This window comes from Pygoscelis adeliae, unplaced genomic scaffold (genome assembly GCF_000699105.1).
Source record: "Pygoscelis adeliae isolate BGI_AS28 unplaced genomic scaffold, ASM69910v1 Scaffold31, whole genome shotgun sequence".
Taxonomy (NCBI): Eukaryota; Metazoa; Chordata; class Aves; order Sphenisciformes; family Spheniscidae; genus Pygoscelis; species Pygoscelis adeliae.
In genome coordinates this window covers 580,771-605,631 of record NW_008824233.1, presented here as the reverse complement: position 1 = coordinate 605,631, position 24,861 = coordinate 580,771, and the positions used below count along the sequence as shown (strand labels likewise).

The window sequence follows — 24,861 nt, the reverse complement described above, 5'->3', positions numbered from 1 at the left end:
ACCATCCCACACCAGCTTCCTTGCTCGATTCACTGGCTTCTTTGCTTCATCTTACTAGTCCAACAGTTGCCCCCCTTTACACCAACTGGTACCATATATTTTCACTAGTTAGGGAGGACGAGTACAGGTGAGAATAGTTCAGTTCATGTCCACAGTTATTCTGAGGCAAGGCTTCCAGAAGTGAAAAGCCATACTTTACTCGCCGGTACATAGAATTATTACAGGTTTCACACACACACACGCTTCAAGACAGTCTTTTTCAGACTGTTTCAAATTTCAGACATAATCACAGTGCCTTGATTAAAATCAGCACAACACCAGCTTTTGCTGTGGATTACAGCTATTTAGCTGTCTAAAAACAAGCTAAAAGTCAGCTATTTCTGGCCTTCTAGCTTAAGATGTCAGGTGCAAAGAAACAGAAACCTGAAAGTCTATGAATAAGTGGTGACACAAGCTGTTCTGAAGCGACGCAGATGCACGATAAGTGGATGAATAAACTTTAGCATGAATAGCAGCCAAAGTTGACCAAAGTCAACATCAACACCAGCTTCCAGGAGGACTGCTGCCTGCTTTTCAACCCTATAACCACCGACCTAATGCTCTCTCCGCATTGGCATCGATACATTGAACAGGTCAACCACATCGAACCAAAACAGCCCCCAGCAGAGTTAAAAAAACAAGTAATAGATCACGGTTCCTTTCATTGCACGGGCATGGCATCTGCACTACAACCCTGCTTTGTTCAGGAAAATGCCTCGCCTGGATGATGTAGACCAGGGTTTCCAGGCCCAAAGCGGTGACTTGATTTGTAGCTGTGTTTTTAACAAGATTTCAGCAGTGAAGACGGGTTGTAAAAGATAGCACAGAGAAATTCATGTTTCCTTAGGCTGTTATGACATCCATTTATAATATCCCATCCCCCCAAACAAGTGTAAGTAGGAACACAAATAATCAAGTTATGATTAAACATTTTTTCAATTAGTTTGATTACTGAATCACATTTCAAGAATAATTAAATGTGGGGAAGAAAATTTACTAAATAGGAATAATGTATCAGATAGGAAGAATTTATTTACAACTAATTTAGGGTCAGACTGCAGCGCTCTCAATGATAATGGCGAGCAGTAACACTGACGTTGCAGTACACTGACTGCAACACTATTTCTTCTGTGAGTATATATTCCACGTACTTCACACATGAGAAGTTCACAAAGTGGCCTCAGCAGGGAGCAGGTGGGAGATAATGCAGTTTTTGCATGAGGTGAGGAACCTGCAGCTAAATCTTGAAAAAGGCAAGAACTGAGTATCTGCTAGCGTTTCCGAACTTTAAAACACACCACCAATGAAGGCTGCTGGCAAATTCTCTTTTTTCCCCTCCTGAGCCTAGACAAACAAGTGGTTTACAGGAACCCTATCCATTACTCAGGTTGGAGTTAGCAATTACAGCAGATGTATTACAAATAAATATTAAGATAATATACCAAAAATGTTTGCACTTCCACAAAGCAATACCACATAGATGGTTAAATTAGAAAATGCTCAAGTGACATTGTATTAGGATAAAGGGTTTGCAGAGAGATTGTCAAGGGGATCTTCCGACAGATTTTTTTTTTTAAATGGCTTTACTGAATACTGTGGCTCAGAGATATTTTCACTTTCTAATTTATGAATCCTAAAGATGAGTCATGTCTGGCAGAGATGATTTAGTAGTATGCAGAGGAGGGATAAATTCCACCAAGACAGACAGAAATCAAACCAACTTTCCTTTGAGCGTTAATGAGGGTTACACAAATCCCAGCCAGACCTTTCCAGGATCCAGCTAACATGGAAGGCTGCTCAAGTCTAGAGTTTGGGGTACTTATTCTTTGCATAAACACTTCAAAACAAAGCTCATTAAAGTTAGTGGGAAAAGTGTCAGCGAACAGACTGGGTTTGAAATAATAGTGCAACTCTTTCAAAAGGTATCAATCTAGCTCCTTTCTGAAGGACTTTGTTCATTTGGAGGCATAGAACAATAACAAGGAGTTTCAGATGTATTTACAAATAAGAAATACACATACAGTTTGGGACAGAAAATGAGACATTACTGTGCTCTTGGAGTTTTCCTTTACTATTTGATACAAGAAAAGCAATGAAACATTCAACTGAAATATTTTTTTCTCCCTTGCCAGGTTTAAGCTAGATGTTCAATCAGTGTTATGTTATCATCATCGATGTTATTTACTTTGTGGTTGGACAAACAACATCAAAAAATCAGTTATTCACTAAATCTTAATTGGGACAGAACTCCTAAAAGTCGTATCATCAGCATTTCCATGTCAGTGGTGAAAATAAAGCAGCAAAACCACCACAGTCAGTAGAAATAAGCAAGGGAAGAGAGAAAAAGACATCTAGAACTTCAATCAAAAACGTAAAAAAAAGTTTTACAAAACTGCTTTTGGGCCTAATCTAATTTTGATAGTAAAATAAACCTTTTTGCAAGACTAAGATTCTTATCACTGTGCTGGGAACAGCACATATGTCTGTATTAATTGTAGTAAGATCTTAAAACAAGGACGTACATTACTACTCAAGAAAGTATGTTGCTACTCAAGACATATCTTCAAAGCCAGGAATTTAATACCAAAGAACATCAGACAAGAAGAATACCATGTCCTTAATCTGAATAAAACACTACCCAGCTACATAAATGTGATAGAAAATTCTCTGGCTCTGACCAGCATTGTAGCAACCCGATCCCTTGTGAAAAAATATTTGGGTTTTCTGCAGGTGTACAGCATTCCACCACTTCAACAGAAAAAAACCAAAGTCAACTTAAGGCTTTTCTTAATTCACTTACTTTTTAAACCATTTTGAACAGCATCATTTCCTTTTCTCTCTTCTTAAACCTTGCCAATTCTTTACAACCTTTTTGCAGATCTTTGAGGTGCTTTCAAAGATTTTTTTTTTATGTTTGCTTCATTGAGTTACATAACTATGAAAAAAATTATGGCATTTCAGGGAGTTCAACATTTCAGTCATTTTCAGCATTTATTTTTTTAATTCTACTTCTCGTTATTCACTTAGCTTAATTGCCCTTTAGAATAACTTTATCCATTCCCAAAATATATTTGCAAAATCCCCCTTCCTCTTTGTTCACTTCACCAGTGCTGTGCTCTAATCCTTTTCACATAACTATGAAAAAAATTATGGCATTTCAGGGAGTTCAACATTTCAGTCATTTTCAGCATTTATTTTTTTAATTCTACTTCTCGTTATTCACTTAGCTTAATTGCCCTTTAGAATAACTTTATCCATTCCCAAAATATATTTGCAAAATCCCCCTTCCTCTTTGTTCACTTCACCAGTGCTGTGCTCTAATCCTTTTCTTTGCCAAGATGTTGAATTTTTTTTCCCCCCCCCCCCCTTTTTTTTCTAAATACCTTCCCATCAAACTTTAACCAACTTTACATACTCCTTGACATACTCGGTAGAGAAAGACAAGTTAACTGGCATTAAAATCAACCTGCATTAAGGCACCTTCTTTCTTTTGAAAGAGAGCTTTGGTATGAAAGCTGTGACGTGCCAGTCAGAGCAACACATTTTCTAAGGCACACTCACGGTCACATCATCTGCTATCAGGAACAAACACGGAGCATGAGGTGGAGCGAGCAAATGGGATGAGCAGAGCAAATCCCTTGCTTTGCTTCAAGATGTAAACCATGAAAATTTATAATTAAAAAAAGCCTTCATAACATACAGTCCCCAAACTGAAATACTTTCGCAGCAAAAAGCAGGTTTCTCATACGAAAAGTTAGGGAGCTCTCTCGGAATTTAAATTTAAGGAGGATTTTCCACATCCAAACGTCAGGCTCAAAACTAAGTGGGTTCAGTCCATGTTCTCTGACCATTGCCCTTCATTCAGTCTCCTGAGAAATGCTCTGACATATTTAAAGCATGCTTTTACAAATTGTTCTATATATCACATCTTCAGCATCTGCAAGGTCTTCCAGTGTTGGTTTTCTAGTTCGTCTCCTTTACTCCCCTGCTTCACAGACAATAAAGAGCAGTCATAAACATTTAACAGCCAAGATAAGCTAATAAATACAGCCCTAAATATTATTGCCCCTACAAACAAGAGTGAGAGAGTAATTTCTCCTAAAAAAACCTCTTTAAACCAGAGAGCTTTTTATTAAGCCAGCAAATGACAGCACAAGAGGCACCTCAGTCGAACACTAAAGCAAAAATAACTGCATCAGGCTTTGAGAAGAACCAGCAAGACCCACTTGCTCAGTTGAGCAGTCAGTTAATTGGATTTACTTGCCAGTCTGGTGCATGTTTTTCTCATTATCTGTTCACCTTGAAAAGCTAATGGGTAACCCTTAATACTACCACCCCCTTTTCCTGCAGCGCCCTTCCTATTTTCTGCTCCGCTCTAGCCCCGTTTCAGGCCTGCAGCCACCAACCCCTTCGGAGAGACGGTGTCAAGTTAACGCTGAAACCAAAGCAGTTGTAGACCTTGCTGTGTATGCAAGGGCAAAGTTTCTTGCAAAGTATGATGCAATCTTTGGCCACGTTCAAACAGTGGAAAAGCTTGCAGAAAATGAAACCTAATATGAGACCCCCACCCTCCTTGGGACATTCCCATCTCTGCCCTGGTCACGGCTGAACACACTGAATTAAGATTTTCCGTAGCCTCAACCGAGAAGGTCGGATATCCCTAGAGAGGCGGTTAAATTGAAGATCTCTACCAAGGATCAGCCTGTTACTTATATTCAGTGTCTTAATTCTCGAGATACTACTCTTTTCCTGTTCTTTCCTTTTCCTCCTTGTTACACACATGAACTTGGCTGGGCTAAGTCTTCCTTTCCCCTTCTTCTCACAGGGTGTTTTAATTCAGTCTCCCAGCGTCTCCTTTTCATAGCTCCACCATAAAGAACTTGCACAGGCCATTCCTGCGTTTTATTTATATATAAAAATCTCTTTACTCTAGATTTATACCTGCATCACCACATATTATCCAGAGACACATGCATACCCTGCATAAAACGTTTTTTGTCTACAAAGCCAACAAAATAAGACATATTTGCAACTGACAGATCAAGCCATTTTTAAAGTTAGAAAAAGAGAAGTAGCAGAAAAAGGGAAAAATTAAACACTTTTTCTAAACTCCCCTTCCTACTTCAATCAAACATCCCTAAGCAGCTTTAACCTGAGATGAAATGTGGCATATGAATTTCAGGAAGATTAGCTTCTTTTGCGGGAATTTGGTTGTCGAGAGTGAAATCAGACTTGTGATTGAAAGGTAACTTTGAACTCAACTCCGGAGAAGCTACCGACAGTCCATAATAAAGGTATGTTATTATTCTGACTTTGAACAAGGCGTGATCACATGTTGCAGGGGTAGGCAAATTCTTTGTCAGTGTCATGGGGCACTTTTAATTTTGAGGGCCACTTAAATGCCTTTACATTTTTAAACTCTCACCGTAACTAAAGGGGTATTGTTCATTTCCAGTCTGCTAGATCTGGATTCTGCATGTCCCGTATGTGCCTTACTTTGAACATTTTGTTCTTGTTTCCTGTTCTCACTCATCACAAAAACAGATGAGAATCACACGTTATTGCTTCAGAATATTAAAAGTAAATGCAGAGAGGGGTTAATTTATACCTTCCACAAGAGATTTGGGAGTGTTATTATGAAACATCTTGAGTGTTAATAATATTTTCTTTTTATTTGCTTTGTTTCGCTGAGCATAGCTGTAGAAAGAATAAAAAATAACCTTGGGTATTGTAGGAAATACGCTGCAATCCAAAAGTGATTCATAATGCAGTTCTACTAAGGGCCCTGTGAATAGAGCATCTCAGCATGTTTCAGGAACAGGAAAAAGAAAGCAAGTAACCTCCCCACTATAAAAATGCCAATACTTGTTGAGCCACAATTAGCAGGCTACTGCCTATAGGGACAGGCACGTCCCTCTCCAACACAAGAGGGATATGTTTGTTTTACCAAATTAAAAGGGAGTTTTGTTATTAACCAGCTACAGCAGAATTTGTCTTAAAGGTCACAAACATACCAAATCAAATGAAAAAAAAAAAAGAGAGAGTTGGGCCGCCTTTCTTTATACAGGGGCCCATTAACCCGCCAGGACAATGTAAAGAACCGTTTTCCTGGATTAAGCGAATGTTACAGTGAAGCACGAGAGAGTGGCCAGGCGCTCATCCCTGTAGAGAGGACCATGGGGTTGCCATCCCAGGAGCATCCCAGCCAGAGCTGCCCGGGCAGGGCAGTATAACTGCAGAATGCAGTCATTAGCTTTTGCCTGAGGAAGAGGGTAGTATCTCTTCTTTATTCAGAAAAATACTTACATCCCATGCACGTTCGGCATCGTAAACACTTCTGTTTTCTGCCTGCCACAGCACGTATTAAGGTTCAATACAACAAACACACATTTGTTGTATTGAATCTATCTTTGTTTTGAAAGATAGCACACTACAAAAGTGCCTGTATCTACAGCACAATCGCCCCTTCCCCTAAAGGTATCTCCTTTTGCAACTACAAGTCCTGTAAGCACTGATAACATGACAGAAATATTATTAAGCAAACATAAAAGTTGAAGCCACTTCCATCTTCCAACTCCAGGTGTATGATTAAATCCACTCCAACCTTGCTCAGACTTTGGAATCTTTTTTCCCCTTTGTAAATTATTCTTTTTTTCTTCATCCCACATGGCTACCCCAGCTGCAAAGAGCCCGTATAGGAAAATATTAACCCATGGAAACTCAAGCCTTCATCAGCATATTTAGAAACTAATTAGCTTGAAACTCAGAGCACGAAGAAAATATTTCAAGGATAACACATCTCCTTTCTTTCTTTCATGACATTTTCCTCCGTTATGAAAGCTGATAGTCCACACCATGCATTTAGGTACTTTATCAGAATTACTTCCCAGCAAGTTAGGTGATGGCAGAAATAGTAACAAATGACTGTGTGTCAACAAGGGGGTTATTGGCTAAAGAGAAAAAGAATCTGTTACCTTCAAGCACACGCCATACGATAATTTATTAAAGTGTCAGGCGCAAGCCTTTAAGGTAAAAATGAGCTGACTCAGAATTCTCCGATTATTGAAAATGAATCCTTAATAGAAGTAAATGGACAAGAACAAAATTTCCTTGCTGTGTTTGCCATTCAAAATTAATTGGAAAGTGGCTGATTTGAGAATATTATATCCTCTAGTGAACTGAAAATGCTGGTGTTTTTTTCTTCTAAAACCAAGAGTAGAGAATTAAATTAACTGAGGTTTGTTTGCTCAGAGTAAGCCACCAAAATGGATTAATTAATCATCATTTATGAATACTCTATAACATCTAGCAGCCAGGTCTTCATAAAACTGCAAGAATAGCAACATGACAGTAAAACAGTTATAAAAACAAATGATAAATTTCCTGCATCTCTCCAATCTGTATCAACTTGCCTGGCATTTCTTTCTTTGCCAGGATACCAAGAAAGTATCCTGGTGAAAACTCTTATTCAGTGTTTATAAGAGGGCTCAATTTAAACAGGGTGATTTATAGTTATTCTACAACTGTGTGCTGTGCAGGGTCCTGGGCAGTAATTTCCATAGGGAATGTCAGTACTGCTCTGAGAGACCTTACCTTTCTCTACCTGGATACTGTGAAGTGCCACATTAATGATAGACATAATTCATTCCATCATTCAAAACACAGTTAGAACCAGATCTTACTTAAGCACATCTATAAAGAGAAATGTCAAAGAAAGTCGTTTATGGACTCTTATCCAAGCTAATAGTCATTTTGACTATTTGCCATTAGCAGATATGGGAGCACATTTCTCCCAAAGTTCAGCCAGCTCAGAGGATTATGTTTTAACTCATTCATTGGAAGGATAAATAGGGAGAAAAAAAATGACTGAAGATCCAGTTAAAAAAAAGCAACGGCACTAGGTCAGACTGCTGTTGAACTTACCAAAGCCCTGTTGAAGAGTATAGGGCAGCTTGCATCTTTGCCTGCTGTATTGAACCGTGATCGGTGAAATACTGTGCTTCCTCTATGGGTATTAACACTGACCACCCCCGAACAACATGTTATGCACCTGCAGTGCTAAAGCAAATGCTTCGTTTCTTAAGGTGGTCAGTCCGACAACATTAAAGTCCATGTTTACTTTAGGACTAGTTTCATCCTGCCTAGAAATATTTTCTCTAGAACCTGCCAGAGCAGTCAGGGGACATCTCCAAGCTGTGAGATGACAAAATTTAACCCCGGGTCATTGCAGGTGAGCGAAATTTGATGGAGCATTCCCAGGTGACCCACAGTGTATATGCAGAGAGACTCGAGTCAAGCACACAGCTTGGCTCAAATGCAGCGTTCATAAATATTTATTACCACTGTTATTAGCTATTTGGCAGCCTGGCCACTGCTGGCTCCCCTGGTTGAATGCTGTCTAGTTGTTTACACAGATTCCTGAGTGGCAGAGTCTCCTCCTCTTATCCAGCCATGGATCCAGCTGTAGTACTGCAGCCATGCAGGTACTACATGCTTAGAGCAAACTCTCTTAATTATATCTCATCATATCCTCTGCTGTCTACATAACTAACATTTGATGTTGCTTAAAACATAAGCATTGTATTTCGATTTCTTCAAAGTAATGAAAGCTGTTTATTTCCATTAAAGTAAAAGTCCTCTATAGCCCTGCTCTGTGTTGCAGAGCAGAATTTGTGATATATCTGGAGCATGTCCAGAGAAGGGCAACAAAGCTGGTCATGGGTCTAGAGCACAAGTCCTGTCAGGAGCAGCTGAGGGAACTGGGGTTGTTTAGCCTGGAGAAAAGGAGGCTATGGTTGGATATCGGTTGGATATTCAGAAAAATTTCTTCAACGAAAGGTTGGAAAAGTCCCTTAAGAACATCAAGTCCAACCGTTAACCTAGCGCTGCCAAGTCCACCACTAAACCATGTCCCTAAGCACCACACCTACACATCTTTTAAATATCTCCAGGGATGGTGACTCAACCGCTCCCCTGAGCAGCCTGTTCCAGTGCTTGACAACCCTTTTGGGAAAGAATTTTTTCCTAATATCCAACGTAAACCTCCCCTGGCGCAACTTGAGGCCGTTTCCTCTTGTCCTATTGCTTGTTACTTGGGAGAAGAGACCAACACCCCCCTCGCTACAGCCTCATTTCAGGTAGCTGTAGAAGGTTATAAGGTCCCCCCTGAGCCTCCTTTCCTCCAGGCTAAACAACCCCAGTTCCCTCAGCCGCTCCTCATAGGACTTGGGCTCTAGACCCTTCACCAGCTTCGTTGCTCTTCTTTGGACACGCTCCAGTAGTACCGCAATGTCTTTCTTGTAGTGAGGGGCCCAAATGATCAGTGCTATCATCATTTCACTCCCACAGACCCAAAAGCAAAAATTTTACTTTACTCACGTATACAGGGGAGGCACAGTGTATTATTTAGAATTATTTTTGCATTTTTCCATGCTGTGATAAATACAAGGCTTGTAAGACAGCACTGCCTACAGTGCACCACTCAAAGGCACTGCAGAGGACCTTGGACTAATGCTGGCCCATGGTCGCCATTCACCCGTCAGCTCAGGGCAGCCCTCCTGCTGCGACGGTGGTACTGTCAGGACAATATTTGCAACATTAAGAACAGTATGGGAGAACTATCATTATTTCACTGCAGTAATAGAGAAAGCTTCATGATTTTCTGTAGATGCAGCCAGAGCGAGATGTAATTTGGTATCATAAACTGTTGCCAAGGAATACTCACATTATTCATTGGCACAAAATAATTGAAGCTGAACTGATTTTTATCTGCAGAGGATTATGACTAAAGAGGTTGACAGCCTTGACCAGTATTTTGTAGCTGCTTGATAGAAGTTAACAAGGAGCATGCGACATATACTGTCAAGGAAAAGGGTTATTGATAGCTATCTCCTTGTACAAACTCCTTTGATCATCTTTGAAAACTGGGGACCAAAACCATCTGAGACTTCTCAGAGCTGTGTCTTTGATGATACTTTTATTATTCTGCCAGAAATGGTTGGTGTACAAATCTGACTTAAGACAATAGTACCCAAATCCGTTTTCATCTGGTTCATTTGTATAATTTGAAGTTGGGTTTATTCTTGAGTCTGAACTGAATAGGTTTTTTTTTTTAGAGGAAGTTTACAGCCTAAGGAAGTCTTTCCAATGAGAAAACACAGATGGCAACAAAACAAATTCCTATATCATGAATTTCACTTAAAAATGAAAATATTTCCTTATAACAGGAGGATTGAATTGCTCTAGACTTCTGCAAAGACTTCATGGGGCCCACAGATGTAACTGGTAGCACTGCATTTGTGCAGAATTCATTAAACTTTGGCCGCAATTAGATGTACTGCTGATCACTTATACAAGTGTGACAAATGAACAGACAAAAAAATCCATTTAGTTTTTCTACCCTAATGCAGCTATGCACTGATTGCATAAAGTCATCAACAACAGCAGTTATTTTTTCACAGGCTCTGAAAGCATGCCCTAATAGTAAAAAAAAAATCACTCTAACTGCAGGCTTAAAAATATATATAACTAATGGAGTGGAAGCTCCTGACTAGCTTTCTTCATCTAGGACCCCACACGTCAGGGATATCAAAGATGTATATAACATGGGAAACAGTTGCTGTGTTGGAATGTGGTCATGATTTAGCCTTCATTTTAGAAGTGAAACTTGGGTAGATATTAGAAAATAAAAAACCAAGCATAGCAACTTTATTCTCATAGGGAAAGGAACAACGCACAGGATTTTTCTGTCAATAATAAAGAATTCATTTAATCATACCAAATAAATAATGGAAAAGTGGAAGGCATCCTGGGTAAATGAGAAACAATTTTGCTCTTTGAATAGGGAATGTTAAAACAACATACACACACTACAGCATTTTTATAGCTGTCCCAAGGCCACATACAGCCATTGATCGACAGCAGCTTCCCCTCCCATCGCTGGGAGCACTTTGGGTGGAACACAGACACTGTAATGAATACGGGCATGGGAAATGAAACACCATTCAACGTTTTTGTTTCCCCTTCAAAGACAAAAATGTTTCTTTCCAAACACTGCCTTTGTTGCTTTCTTTAGAGATATCACGTTTGGAAAATATTTGATTATCCTGTCAAGAATGCTAAAATATAAAAAGATGTGCAGAGTGGAAATAGAGTAAAAGTAAAAAAGCGATTTTCAGGCACATAAATGATTTTGCTTCAGTAGCAGAAGGGTCATGAATATGAATAGCGCTGAATTCTAGAGAAACAATTTGTCATTATTAAAATTAGTGCTTTGTCAACACAAAAATCTCACTCCCAGCTTCCTTTTTGTGCTGCTACACAAACAGCTGCATTAAGGGCCCGAGTATTCTGGGATTCATTATCAGTGAATGGGGCTCTGGCTCACAAGGTACAAGAAAAGTCTGTAATCCATAATAGGAGGCTGTCAGGATGTGAAATATATTAAACACTTGAAACTGAAGGAGGTATTTCTGTGGTCAGCCTAGCATGGAGCTACTTGGTATTAGTAAATGGACACTTGACAGTTTCGCCTTTCTCAGCCATGACATCCCATTTACACATTCAGAAATACAACATGCTGCCATCTAGATCCAATTATGAGCGTTTGCTCTTGGAGCAACCGTACAGCATTTTCTGTACGGAAAGAGGCGGAACAGCAAAATTCATTTTTCTGGGAAACATTCATGCAAGAGAGGAGCAGAGAAGAGCAGTAAATATGCTACCACATTTCTACAAGAACAGGATGCCTGCACCATATATATCCCAACATGTCTTTGTTTTGCACAAGATTGAGCTATACCCCTGGTTTATTTTGCATGCATTAATTCCTCCCTTCTTGCAAATTTTATTTAAGAGGTGCAGAAGCGAGGAAAAAAGTTGTTAAAGTCAGTGAACAACGAGTTCCTCTTAGAGGAGCAGGATTCACACGCGAGACCTAGCTCTGTTCCTGGGCTTTCCAGCAATGGGGCAGGGCCAAAGGACGAGCAGGAGGGAAGGACCTAAAAGGGAACACTGAGCCTATTTAATTATTGAATGGCTGAGAGGATGAGGTGGAGCACATTTATACGTAAGTTTTGTAACTGATTTTTTCATTGCAAGTGCTAGATCGATGATGGCTAGGCATAGTTTCAAACATCAACATAAAGGTATCGGCCAATATTTGATTCCCAATATTGAATAGCCATCCTTGAGACTGGCCAGGTACAGCAGTGAGAGTGGTTGGGTTACCCTTCAGCTGGAAGCTGGAGCACTAACAGTCTTTTTTCCAGCAATTTCTGTTCTAGCACATAGGCACATGTTATTCTCAAGGAGAAAGCAGAAGCTTTGTGCTAATTTCATAATTGTTTTAATTCACTAGGGTAGACGGGAAGGACATCGGTGGCTATGGAGCATGAGCTCCTGGGGAACACAGAGGAAGCAGCCTTATTAAATATCAGCTCCTGTACAAACCAACACAACTGCAGATTTCACTCAGCCCGGAGGGATTCACACCAGCTGAGGGTAGGACTTACCCTCAGTCATCCAAAGGCACAGCTTTGAAGTGAAAGTCAAACACTCCTGCACTCAAAGCTGCATGTATAGCATAAACTAAATCCTGCAGTAAACAAATGCACACATGCAAAGGATAGCGTTTTAAAAGCAAATATGTCCTGGATTTGGAAGTCACTTCACCCTTTGACCTTCATGGTATTTGCGTTCCTGGTGGTCACATATAGTAAGGAATTTAAGCCTCTGAAAGCATAGCTAAATGACCAGCGGGACCGTCATAGCTACCCGGCTACTGCTAGCGCAACGTGGGTCACCCGGCCAGTCTGAAAATCCCACTAGAGTTCAACACTTTTTGCAAACTTCTCTTTAAATCTATGTCCACACTGCAGGATCTACAGTGGTTTGCAGTTCTCTGGGATGATCCTCCCAAAAAAGACAAATGTGATTTCCAGTCTTAGAGTAGACTAGCATCCTAGTGCCCTCCAGAGACAGGTAGCTAACCTTCGTCCAAAACCAAGTGCTTTTAGTTAAGACTGTACTGAGTTTAGCACTTACAGGAGGAAATAAACCTCTATATTCTGCATTAATAGGTACATAGGGCTGTGCGTCTGGAGAAAGCGCACTAACTCTGAGAACAGGATGCAGTTTCTGGGCACTTCAAGCAGATCTAGCACGGTTTATATTCCAATAATTTTGAAACCAAACCTTTTATTTTTCTCTAATCGCTAATCTAGATTTCATTTTACGTGTATAACACAAGCATGCATATACTAACATTACATATAGAGAATATGCTGTATAGGTATAATTTCTGGATATAATTGCTTTTTAAAAGCCCTGGAAACAAGAACCAGACAGTAAAATGGCTTGGTGGTGCTGTCATTAGTTTACAAACAATCTCATATCATAGGTGTGACCAGCTCAGGTTTGTTAATAAGTTACTAACCAAATATTATGGTTTAGAAGCAGAGCTGGTAAAGAGCCAGTTGAAGGATATAGCTTCTGTCGGATTCTGTCAGGTGGAGGAAGTATAAAATACCCTTTCTTCCCCCCTGCCCACCCAGCCTAATGGAAATAATATGATTTATCAACTAGAATGGCATATTAACTGCACAGGTGGTCTGAGAAATTTAGGACCACTGTTCGCCTCCCACTTCTTTTCTTTTGAGCAGAGAAATTGCAGGCCATTGTGGACATCTCTGAAATGGTAATAAGAGCAGGCAACAGAAACCAGGAGAAAAAAGCCCATTACAATCGTAAAATCAGAATTTCCACAGTCTGTGGGCCACAGCTCTCCATTTATTCCCATTGAATATAGATATAAATAAGATGCTCCTGGAAGTGCCGCACAGGTCACCCTGGGGAGGGTAGACCAGCCCAGCAGCAGGCTCCCCTGCGGGAGATTAATTCTTTGCAAATCACACCATCCATCTGTGCTGCAGTTTTGTCACCAGCAAAATGTAAAACTCAGAATTCCCTTTTTTGTGCAAGTCTTTGAAAGCCATAGCTGAAAAGCTGTAGATGTTTCTTACAATAAAATGGGGGATTAAAAAAATTATTAAAAATAGTGTTTCTGTAACAAAAGGACCCCAGCTGCAGAAAAGGGAAAGTGATTACAGGGTATGAGAGGGAGGCAGCGACTGAGATCTGGATCAGAGGGTGGATGGAAGAAAGAAGAAAGCAGAAAGAAAGTTTTCCTACCTACACCTTCAGCATTCTCTCCCCTTCACGCCTCTCAAAATATGAGTGATCACAGCAACGGGGACAGAGGGAGAGAGAAATTGCCAAAGCTAAGAAGATACTGCATCAGTACAAACTACAGCATCATTTGAATGCTGCCGTCCTGCAAAGCGTCTGCGTTCTGGCACCAATGGGCGAACACGACCAGCGCCAAAACAACACACAACCGACCTCGTTTCCCATAGCGTGTTGGCTGTGGATTGTATAGTGACAGCAGGGGATTTTACTCAGTGCCTCTCTGCACATTTGTGTAACACACATTGCTTATGCTAGTTTAACCTTAAGAGTAATGCGATGCAGCCAGAGCCCTTTCCCCAGCCTTAGGAATTCGAAACAATTTATTGCCTTTGCACCGCACCGTTGCGCAGAGCAGCATCCTGCCTCCCTCCTAAAAGCATTATCCCTACCTTGATGAAGAGCTGCCTGCTGGTTAGTGTCAGTCTGTGTGTGGTAGCTTACTTTTCATCACAGAAAGTACGAAAAAATGCTCTTTCTCTTTTATTCTCAGTTTTGCCCAGAGCACTGCAGGAGGGGACGGTCCTTGGTTTTCACTGGTTCCCTCACTCTTGCCCTCGAGGTTGGTTCTGAAGCCTTTTTGGGTCCACCAAAACAGCACGGCAAAGCAGTGCGATGGCGTTGTGTATCCCAGTGCCAGCCCCAAGGCACGCAGCAGCATTATGCTAGCTCAGCACATTTCTAGACTATTCCATTTTCTATGGATTGATGCATCGGCACGAAAACAAACTTTTGTGTCCATCCATGCTGTAAACATGAACAGTTAATACCCATCTCCTTTTGTCTCAACTGATTTGGAGATAGACGGCAAAGAATTAGATATGGTTTTCTTGTGTATAATGCATTATATTTGAGGGGGTTTTTCACTTCAAAAAAGATCAATGGAGCAAAAGAAGTCAAGAGAGATGTCCAAGATCTTTTGACTCCATAAAGAGTGATCAGTTGAATCTTTTGGATCGGACTGCAGCCTAATGAAACTCTTAAAATAAGCTAATATCCATCTCCTACAAGTACCTTTTTACATTAAAAAAATCTCATTCAAATTCAAGTGTAAAAAAGCAAAAAGAGCAAGTAGGTTTACTTGCATACTTTATTTGCTGCAAGAATATTAAATTGCTGCAATAATATTAAATGTCATCGACAGACCCTTTAGCACTTATCAAAAAACACTTCAGAGACAAGATGATATTCTCTATCAACATTTCCTATAAGTGTTTTCCTTTTCATCATTTTAAAATAGTTTGCAGGAAGCATTTGTCACATTTTGAGGAGTTGAACTCTAAACTAAAAAAGATATGTTTGTGTTGGGGTTGAGGAGGGGGGAGGGGGGCGAGAAGGTCAGTAGACTTGAAACCCAAAGAAGAAGATTCATTACCTTGCTTGTAAGTCTCTGGGGTATGACATATGGACATGCACAAAGTTCAGGGCAATTTTAGTGTTCATTCCAGTTATGTCAAACACTTTCAGTCATAAAATGCATAGGCACTGGAATCCACGGGGTCAAGCTGACAGATAAAAGATCTTGTACAGTCGCTGATCTTTGCTCAACAGAGGCTCAGAATGGAAAAAAAGTGAAGAATAAACTACCTTTTGTGGAATAAAGCGGGCACAAGTGCAAACACACTGCAGATGGGCCATAAGGGACGCTTTCTCCTAAGCTCCATCCATCTTCACCTTATAGAAAGTACTAAGAGCCTTATCAATAATTTAACAAACTAATGGACTTGTTCTTAAACATTGTGGGCTGATGCTTAAAGAAGCACCACGTTGGCAGAACAAGATGGTGAAAGTAGAAAGCTTGTGGCTTTTTATTCTGTGGTTATTTTGAAAGTCGGAACAGCGTGGTGTGCGACGGACACAGTATTTTTGTCAGCAGCACTTTCTTCTGCTAGAGCTCGAGCCTGGGACCACAAAGCAGCAACGTACTGAAGGGCAAACTTCATCTTCAGATGGTAGCAGCGGTTTGCTTTGGAAAGCTCTTCACAGTCAGCAGGACAAAGCCACGCAGATCAGTGATAACAACCTTCCTGAGACAGACCTGGGCATTTTGCAGCCATTTTAGGCATGAAGGTCCTGAGTTTTGAGACTCAGCACTTCCCACCAGTTTAGCTGCTGGGGAGCCTGGTTGCCACCCAGCTGAGACACATGCTTCCAGGGCTGTAGCTCAGGGACCAGGGTGCCAGGACAGCCCACCTGGTTTCCCAGCCATAGCCTGCCCCTGGCAAGGAGAGCACACACCTTGACATCTCCAGCATATCTAACATACACTTCAGGCTTCGAAGGACTGCAGCCTAAACATTGCACCCCATGTCTGGGTTGTGCAAGGCACCACTCAAACTACATCCAGCTTCCCTCAAGGCACAGAGAAAAGAAAAAAAGCTCACTGACCTGAGCACGCACCCAGGGTGCTGGAGACCCAGAGCTCCTGCTGCAGCTCTCAAAGGAGGAAGATGAAGATACACACACTGCCTCCTCTCCTGCAGCCCCTTCTCTGCTGCCTGCACATCACTTTATAAGCTCACACCCAGCCCCCAGCTGTGCTGTCAGTTCCCATTCCTAATCATCCAAAAAGAGACTCACCTGGATGTAGATAGCTATCTGCAAAGCAAGCAATTTACCCGTGAATCAGGTGTCCTCACTGCTGATGACTAATCTCTTCGGAGTCAGGTGCTTCAGACCCCAAAATATGCATCGCTTATACCCCTACCCCTGCCTGCAGACCTGCATCCTAGCTGGGTAATGCAGGTAACACAAGTGGCTGAGCAGACTGGCGATTGCTCATGCCAGTCTTCAGGCACCAAGCCCTCCCGAGGCTTTTACAAGCCAGCTACTTAACCGAAACCAGGCACAAAAAGGCTAGGAGATAGAGTGTGGAGCCTATGTCCCGTTTCTGAACCCAGTCCAACCTGAAGGTGAACGGACCCCTGTCCATGGTCTCACAGGGTGCACGTGAACCGGCTGTGTACAACGAGAACGTAAAACACTGTCAGCACGTTGGGAAGCCGATCCTCCACGCGCTAACGCTTGCGGCTCAGCGTGGTTTCCTCTCGTCATCAAGGCCACGCTTTGCTCTCAGGCTGAGGTGTTCAGTGTGGCATGAAGGGGCATCTCCATAAAGGTCATCTATACATCCTTCCTATATGGAGGTATTTTAAACTTCACGTGAAGGAGGACTTCATGGGTAAGGACACTGAAGATACCGCCTTTGAGTGGATTCTTCATCTCTCCTGTGAAATTCATAGCTGCGGTAGATGCGCAAGGCTTTGGGAAAAGGGAAACTCCTATGGACCACGGATGTATTTTTCTCACCAAGAGCAATCACTGAGTTCACAAAGCCGATGCTTTAGTTTCCTTTTCCAGAAATTTCCTGCATTATGGTAGGACAGCAAACTGCTAAACTTCCCACCACCATATTCTGGAGTTCGCTGTAACCAACATTATACTTCTAATTTTTTACTTCGCGTCAAGGCCTCCTTGAAGCATGGTATCATTACTAAGAAGTGCACTGCCTGGCATGCTGTTCTGTTTAATTGCTGTGGTCACATTAGTTAATTTGTACTTTTTGCAAACTGCCGCATATTATTCATTGTCAGCTTCAGAGATGGTGCTGAAAAAGAAGAAAAATATACGCTGTTCAGTTACCACTGGTATGTTATTTCTTGATAACAGCGTAATTAAATTCCACGGTCATTGCGCATCCTATCTTAGGCCGATGTACTGAGTAAAACAGTCAAGTACCAACACTCAGTTTGATAAAATCTTCATAAAAATAAATAATGGCAATGCACAGATAAACCAAGCTTTTGCAGCCGCAAAACTGGGTTTAATCACCTCATGTAAAGGAAATACTGGGAAATATATTCTTCACATTATTCTTACAAATTCTCTTTATCCCTCTGAAAGAAATTATAAGATCTACAAAGCAGTGGCCATGTAAAGGAGAACCATAGCAAGGCTGATAAAAAGGCAGAAGTTATATTGGCTTTAAGGAGAAAACGATGATAGTGATATTTAGCCGAGATATCATCACTCACAAAGGCTTGAAATTTTTACATTTCAGACCTTATTCACCTACTCACAGCCATGCCATTTTAAACAAACTAGCCAACCTGCGTTCGGCGGAGACAGCGTCTTAGCCAGATTTTCAAGTTAATTCCATAAATAGCAGCCCCGAAATTAAGCTTTGCCTACATGTCCAAGGAGCGGAGAGGTGGCTCCCTCGGAGGTGCCAGGATGCTGGGGACTCCTAACCGAGGGGTCACGTACGCCAGTGCCTCCCGGCGGCCTGCCCGGGGATGAGGAACAGTGAAGTAAACAGGAGGCATGCAAGAAACAATTTTTATGTTGTTTGCGAAAAGAAGTCAAAACAGAAGAATAAAAAAAGAAAATACCTCTGAAAGCATCTCCTGAATGCCAGTCCCTGGAGAGCCCGTGAGTCATACATCCCTTCAGATAAGAAGGGGGATTTTAAAGAAATGGCGCATACGTGACAAGTATGGTGATTTGTCCCTCACAGAGGGGCTAGGAAGTGCAACTGGTGTAACGGTTTCATCGTCTTCTTTTGGGTTTGGGTGGGGGAGAGAGGGTTCGGCAAAGCTCCTGGGAGCCCCCGTGCCTCCTCTTCCAGCCAGACGCTGCTACCTCCTGACGTCCTGCGACTGAAAGGTTTCTCTTGCCTCCCAGATCAGCATCTTCATGACCCATTTGTCTAACTACGGGAACGACCGCCTGGGCTTATACACCTTTGCGAACCTAGCCAACTTTGTTAAGAGCTCGACTAACCTGAAACTGCAGACGCTGCCCCCAGTTCAGCTGGCTCAGAAGTACTTTGAGCTCTTCCCAGAGCAGACGGACCCTCTTTGGCAGGTAATGCCCTCCAGTTACAATCCGCTTGTTGAAATAAGAATCTTTTCCTGTAAAAAAAAAAAAAATCCCACTTCACATTCAGATATGTTATTTCTTCCTGCATGCCTTCTTAGATTATTTAAATTTTCTTGGGAGACCACTGCTTGTGACTGGAAATGGATTAGCTTCCACTCACCCCAAATCAGGCATGGTAAAAGCACCTAACTGCCATTTATGTGAGAGCAAGCTTCCCTTCCCGTCCCTCCTGTCTGTAGTTTTGCTGATGCATCGTGTTGTGTTAACTAATCGTGTTGCACTATCAGTGAGATGCCCTCAGCCAGCCGGTAGCGAGAGCTACCTCGAGGCAAATGATGCAGATTCATTGCACTCCTTAATGGGGAATCACTGACGTTGGATCGCTGCAGCTACAAGGAGAATTTCCCACCATCTGGACCCCCTTTAATGAAACAGCGAGGAAGAGGGAGGGCAGGAGGGGTCAGGGCAGCAAACACAGAATGGGCAGCTATTCTTAAGAATGGAAAAGGGTTTCTGCACAGACTGACTATTTTCTATCTCTGTTTCAAATGCACAATAGTGCTGCTTGTAATCTCAACACTCTAATCTCCTAATCATTGTTACGCATATCTGGCTCTTCTCTTACTCAGAATATGATGTGCCACGCTGTGCAGGCATAAGTCCAGAGTGACACCGTGCAGTTAATTTGGGCTTACACTGGCAAAAAGGAGCAGAAAATTTCCCTATTATTTTTGGCTCAGATGCAAAGGAAGTATAAATGTATAATATTTCCATTGAGTTTAGTGGAGCTGCAGTGATTCACATCAGTTAATGATTTTCTCCATTATATTTTGTTAACCTTATTTGCAAACTGTATCTTCTATTACCGGCCAATACTATGCAAAAGCAGTATCTATATGATAACGGCTTTAAAGAGCAGTCAGTCCTAACCTTTTCTGTGGGGTCTTTTGTTCACACATTTTTATTTTGCATTCATAGGTAGTAGAAAGATAAGGAGATGAATAATACCCCACATTTCTATTTTGTCCTTCCTTTTGGGTTCTTATGTAAATTAAAATTGGCACTAAGTCCTATGCATCTGAAACCATTTTGTCACCTAAGAAAGTAATGCCTTGAAGCTATTCAAACAGAGGTTTCCATTTTAACCTCAAATGAAAACTTGATTAAATCAATGTTTTAATCTTTTTTTTTTCTTCTTTTTCTTTTCTTTTTTTTCTAATGACTGAATTTAATCCTCAGTCATGCAAAACCATTATATACACATTGAATTTTAGTCAAAGGGACCACATACGTGCCTACCTACGTGCCTATGGACTCAGTTTATGAAATGAGCCTGACTAACGGAGAGAAGGATGTGCAGTAGTCTCACAGGGTGTGGATTTTGACACCAGTCCTTCCAGGATTTGCACAACTGTGTAGCATTACTGACTTCACTGGGACCCCTGGAAGGATTGGTCTGGAAGGATACCTAGGAGTTTGGTCCCCGTGTACCTGAATGCTTCCATGGATCCGTACCAGAGTGCTCAATATCTGTCTAGAGTAAACTCTTATGAGGACATGTGGGATTTTACTACTTAGTGTAAGGCTCTGGCATTAGTGCATAACATTGAGAACCTGCAAAGACTCGCGTGCATGCAAACATTTAGGATACCCCCAGTGTGATGTACACAGCCGCCTTTTCTTCTTCAGAATCCGTGTGATGATAAACGACACAGGGATATTTGGTCCAGAGACAAAACTTGTGACCACCTACCCAAATTTCTTGTGATAGGACCCCAGAAAACAGGTAAGAAGTAATGAATTTGTAACCGAAGCTAGCCCCCCGGTTTTGTATCTGTGTATTTGTGTCCTGTAAACTGAAGGCAACTCCCTGCTATAGAGATGGTGCACTCCCGATCCCTGCGGGGTAACGCCTTCACTGCCAACAGAAAGGGACAACTGTTTCTATAGTAAAATTGCATTCATTCACCATAAAAAAAAACCCAAGCCGTCAGGCTGGCCAAGTGTTAAGATTGTTATTAAGTTCTTTGACAAATTATTTCAACATCGTTTGAGACCCTAATTGACAATAAATGTATTTACCACCTTGCAGGCCTCTGAGAGGCTCAGGGCATTATTTGAATTAAGCCACATATTCCCACTCCCAGGATAGCTGGGATTTTACAGAAAGTGGATGCTGAGGCAGGGAAATAAATGACTAATCCAAGATCATATAGAAATTCTGCGACAGTGACAAAGAGACAGCAGGTCTTGATTCATAGTCCAATGATAGCTTGCGTAGCATGAAATCATCGAAGAGCAAGTTTAAAGACACATTCTCCAAAATTTCATTTACCATCATATATCATTTCCAGTTGTTTTTGTCAAACAAATACCAAAAAAGCACTGTTACTGGGATTTTAAAGCATACTTATTACATACAGGTTTGCTAGCATTGAAATAGACAGTTTATTCCTCGATAGCAGACCCCCAGAAAAAATACACAGAGGACAAAAGTGCAGTTCTGGGAGCAACAAAAGCATAATCCCACACTTAGGGCTTTGGGAAAGTTTTGCGCAACATAAACACGTTTGAAAACAAACGTGTTCAGGCCAGATTCCCTCACTGGTTAAATACACAGTCAAGCAAGCAATGTCATCAACAGCAATACCGTGCTTGCATCAGAGAGCAGAATTCAGAGTTTGGAAATGGGAAAAATCCGATGAGCAGAGAAGTCTGCATGTATTCCCCCCCTCCCTCTGAAAGCCCCTTGTGCTTACAGAGGCCTTTCATCAACAGGCAACTTTCTTATAAAAGGTGATCTGATTTTCCTGCACATCTCAGCGTGCGTTGATTTAAAGTACTTTCTTGAATTAATAAAGTCAAAGGGTTTTTCTTCTGTTTTCTAATGGCATCTCTTTTTGTTGTCGTAGGAACAACAGCGCTTTATTTATTTCTTCTGATGCATCCTTCCATTATCAGTAATCTCCCTAGTCCAAAAACTTTTGAAGAAGTTCAGTTCTTCAACGGAAACAACTACCACAAGGGAATTGACTGGTAAGAAGAATAACAAAAAAGAAGTGTTCATTATTAATACATGGTAAATCACAATGGAACAATTACAGAAGCATGTATGACATTGACATAATTACTGGATGAATTTGTTATGCTTGGCATTGTCAGACAGAAAGAGAAACTAATTTGTAATGATGGGACATTTAATCAAGTCCTTAATTTTGTTTAGATATCACAGTAACAATTTTCGTATTTTTTACACAAATGAATACAATAGCCAGCTCAGTTATGATGTCTGTCTTCATGCTGAATAGCATCTCTGTCTTTTCAGAACTGTATCTATACTGAATTATACTCTTTTTCTTCAAAAGCAGCTTTTCATGAAGTAAGATTCGATTCTTCTCTTCATGAGAAAAAAAACCCACTATAAAGCATTTCAGCTGGTATTCCTATCGCAATTTTAAATATTGCTTTTACTATTTTTGCTTAAGAAAAGCATTTTTGTAAGGCTTTCATTTCCACAGGGAACAGCAGTTCTCATCCTTGTGTGAAAACTGAAATATAAGACAAATATCACACTACACAGAAACAGGTTAATCTTGAGCGGTTTTCCTTGCCCGCGTACGGCATGGAGAGCGTGCAGAGCAAATGAGGCTGACTGATAAAAGCAGGCTGTCCCCGCAACTACGAGACCAGCTTCTCAGTTCAAGGTGTCACGAAAAATAAAGGGAAAGAAATGCTTGGCGTTTATTTTTCCATACTGCGTAAAGAGATCACCCATGGCTATCGTAGAGGACATGGTGCAATAGACTCAGAGAAGAAGGAGCGGTGATACAGGGGGGGTCTCTCCTCTGCAGCCCCTTGCACAACGTACAGAGGAAGAGACTGGCCTCTCAGAGCCCTCTTCTGCCATGCTGCACCGAAATTGGCCTGCAGGTTCAAAAGTCAGTAGGGTCCTGTGTGCAGGGTGAGGCCCCGCACACTTCGTTTCCATGGAAAGAACACGAAAAACGGTTAGTCCCACCAAAATTGGAAGTTCCCGGAGTGCTCAGCAAAACTAAAGGGACCGAAAATTGCCTCCAAAACAATTTCACCTTTTTGCTTCGTTTGAATTCTTCACCCTTTCAGTTGAACCTTCTGTTTTACTTACTTTTACTTCCAATCCATTTTAAGTGGAAAAGACTATTCAAAGCCAAAATTCAAATCTTGCATTCTGAAAACGTCTAAAAGAAAAGATTTGTCAGTTCCAAAATTAAATATTTCAACAATGTTAAAATTAAATGGTTGACATTTTGAAGCTTTTCCCATTTTTTTCTGCAGCTAGAACTGAACTCACTCCAAACTGGTGAAAGATATCCCTTTGACATTGAATTTATTAGCAAAAATCCCATCCACCAAAGGAAAAACCTAATTACCTGATTTCACGGAGGCTTTAGCTATTACCAGCACCATGTAAGAGCCAAGATGCGTTCCCCTTATTCCAGTTCTGGAGTGAGCTGAGAAATTAAATTTTGCTTCTTGAGAATTATGTCTGAAAATTCACCTTTTCACCTACCATGAAACGGGAAGCACAGGGATACGACCCTTTTGTGATACTGCTAATTCTAACAAGTTTCTTCACCTCCCAGGTACATGGATTTCTTCCCCTCTCCTTCCAACATCACCACCGACCTCCTCTTTGAGAAAAGTGCCAACTATTTCCATTCTGAGGAAGCTCCTAAGCGAGCTGCTTCCCTCATTCCCAAGGCCAAGATCATCACCATCCTCATCGACCCATCTGATCGGGCGTATTCCTGGTACCAGGTACAGACCTTGCCTTCGAGAAACGGACAGTGAAATCAATGGGAGGGGATGATGGCCAACATCAGTGGGAATTTGTGTCCTTGAGCAAGAATGGGATTTATTGCAAAGCATTTGCACTGTGTAGAAGTGGAAAGCTGCTGAATGCCAGCTTTTGCAGTTGGCACCTGTGACACCAGTGTCATAAATGATGAAACTTCTCAGCACAGAGCTGCCACCAGCTGTAAACAAACAGTTTAATCTCAATTACAGCTGACACTGCATAGAGGAAAAGCAGTGCTCCTCGCCCAGGAGATACACGGGGGAAAATGAGCACTGCCTAGCTAGAAAATCAGAGCTCTTGATGCTGAGAATCTGGTACCTCATCCCATCCTCCAGCGTGTAAGCTGAGCAATACGTGGTGGTGTACAAATATACGCAGTGTCTTCTAAAGTTTCCAAGGAGTTAAAAAGAGCTGTGTCTGGAGAGTTGGGTTTTTTCTCTCTCCTTGGAAACAAAAGAGAGCCTGTTGTTTTTCCGAGAAAACTCTAGGATGCTCTTTCTTGCCTTTTACTGAGCCGGCAGCTTTCCATAACAAAGTCTGAACTATTTAAAAAAACTCTTTTTAAAGAGATGTTTAAGCATGCATGTAAGATATGGTGTAGTCATACAGATAAAGGAAATACTAAAAGCAGTGTTAAAACAGACGCAAATTAATAATGTTGCAATAAGCATAAAATACACCATTTCTGATACTGTTATTATGAGTTCTGCAAGGAATAAAACATGGCCTAGGGCTGCATTTTGCACCCTTTTTAATATCTCATTTGCACCTTTACAACTGCCAATGCGAGATGCAAAGCAGTAAAAAAAATTGTGCCTACTTTGGCAGAATTTGGCTCCTCAGCTCCCCTCCCGCCTGTC

General features: G+C 41.3%; 1 protein-coding gene across 1 annotated transcript in view; it reads left to right on the top strand.

Annotated features, from left to right (window-relative positions):
- Window positions 1-24,861, top strand: part of NDST4 (N-deacetylase/N-sulfotransferase (heparan glucosaminyl) 4) — an 86,241-nt gene that overhangs the window by 53,098 nt on the left and 8,282 nt on the right. The window contains exons 6-9 of the mRNA XM_009334908.1: window positions 18,967-19,149; window positions 20,854-20,950; window positions 22,077-22,200; window positions 23,787-23,961. Of these exons, the coding sequence (XP_009333183.1) occupies window positions 18,967-19,149; window positions 20,854-20,950; window positions 22,077-22,200; window positions 23,787-23,961 (579 nt within the window). The remainder of the gene's footprint in view (window positions 1-18,966; window positions 19,150-20,853; window positions 20,951-22,076; window positions 22,201-23,786; window positions 23,962-24,861) is intronic.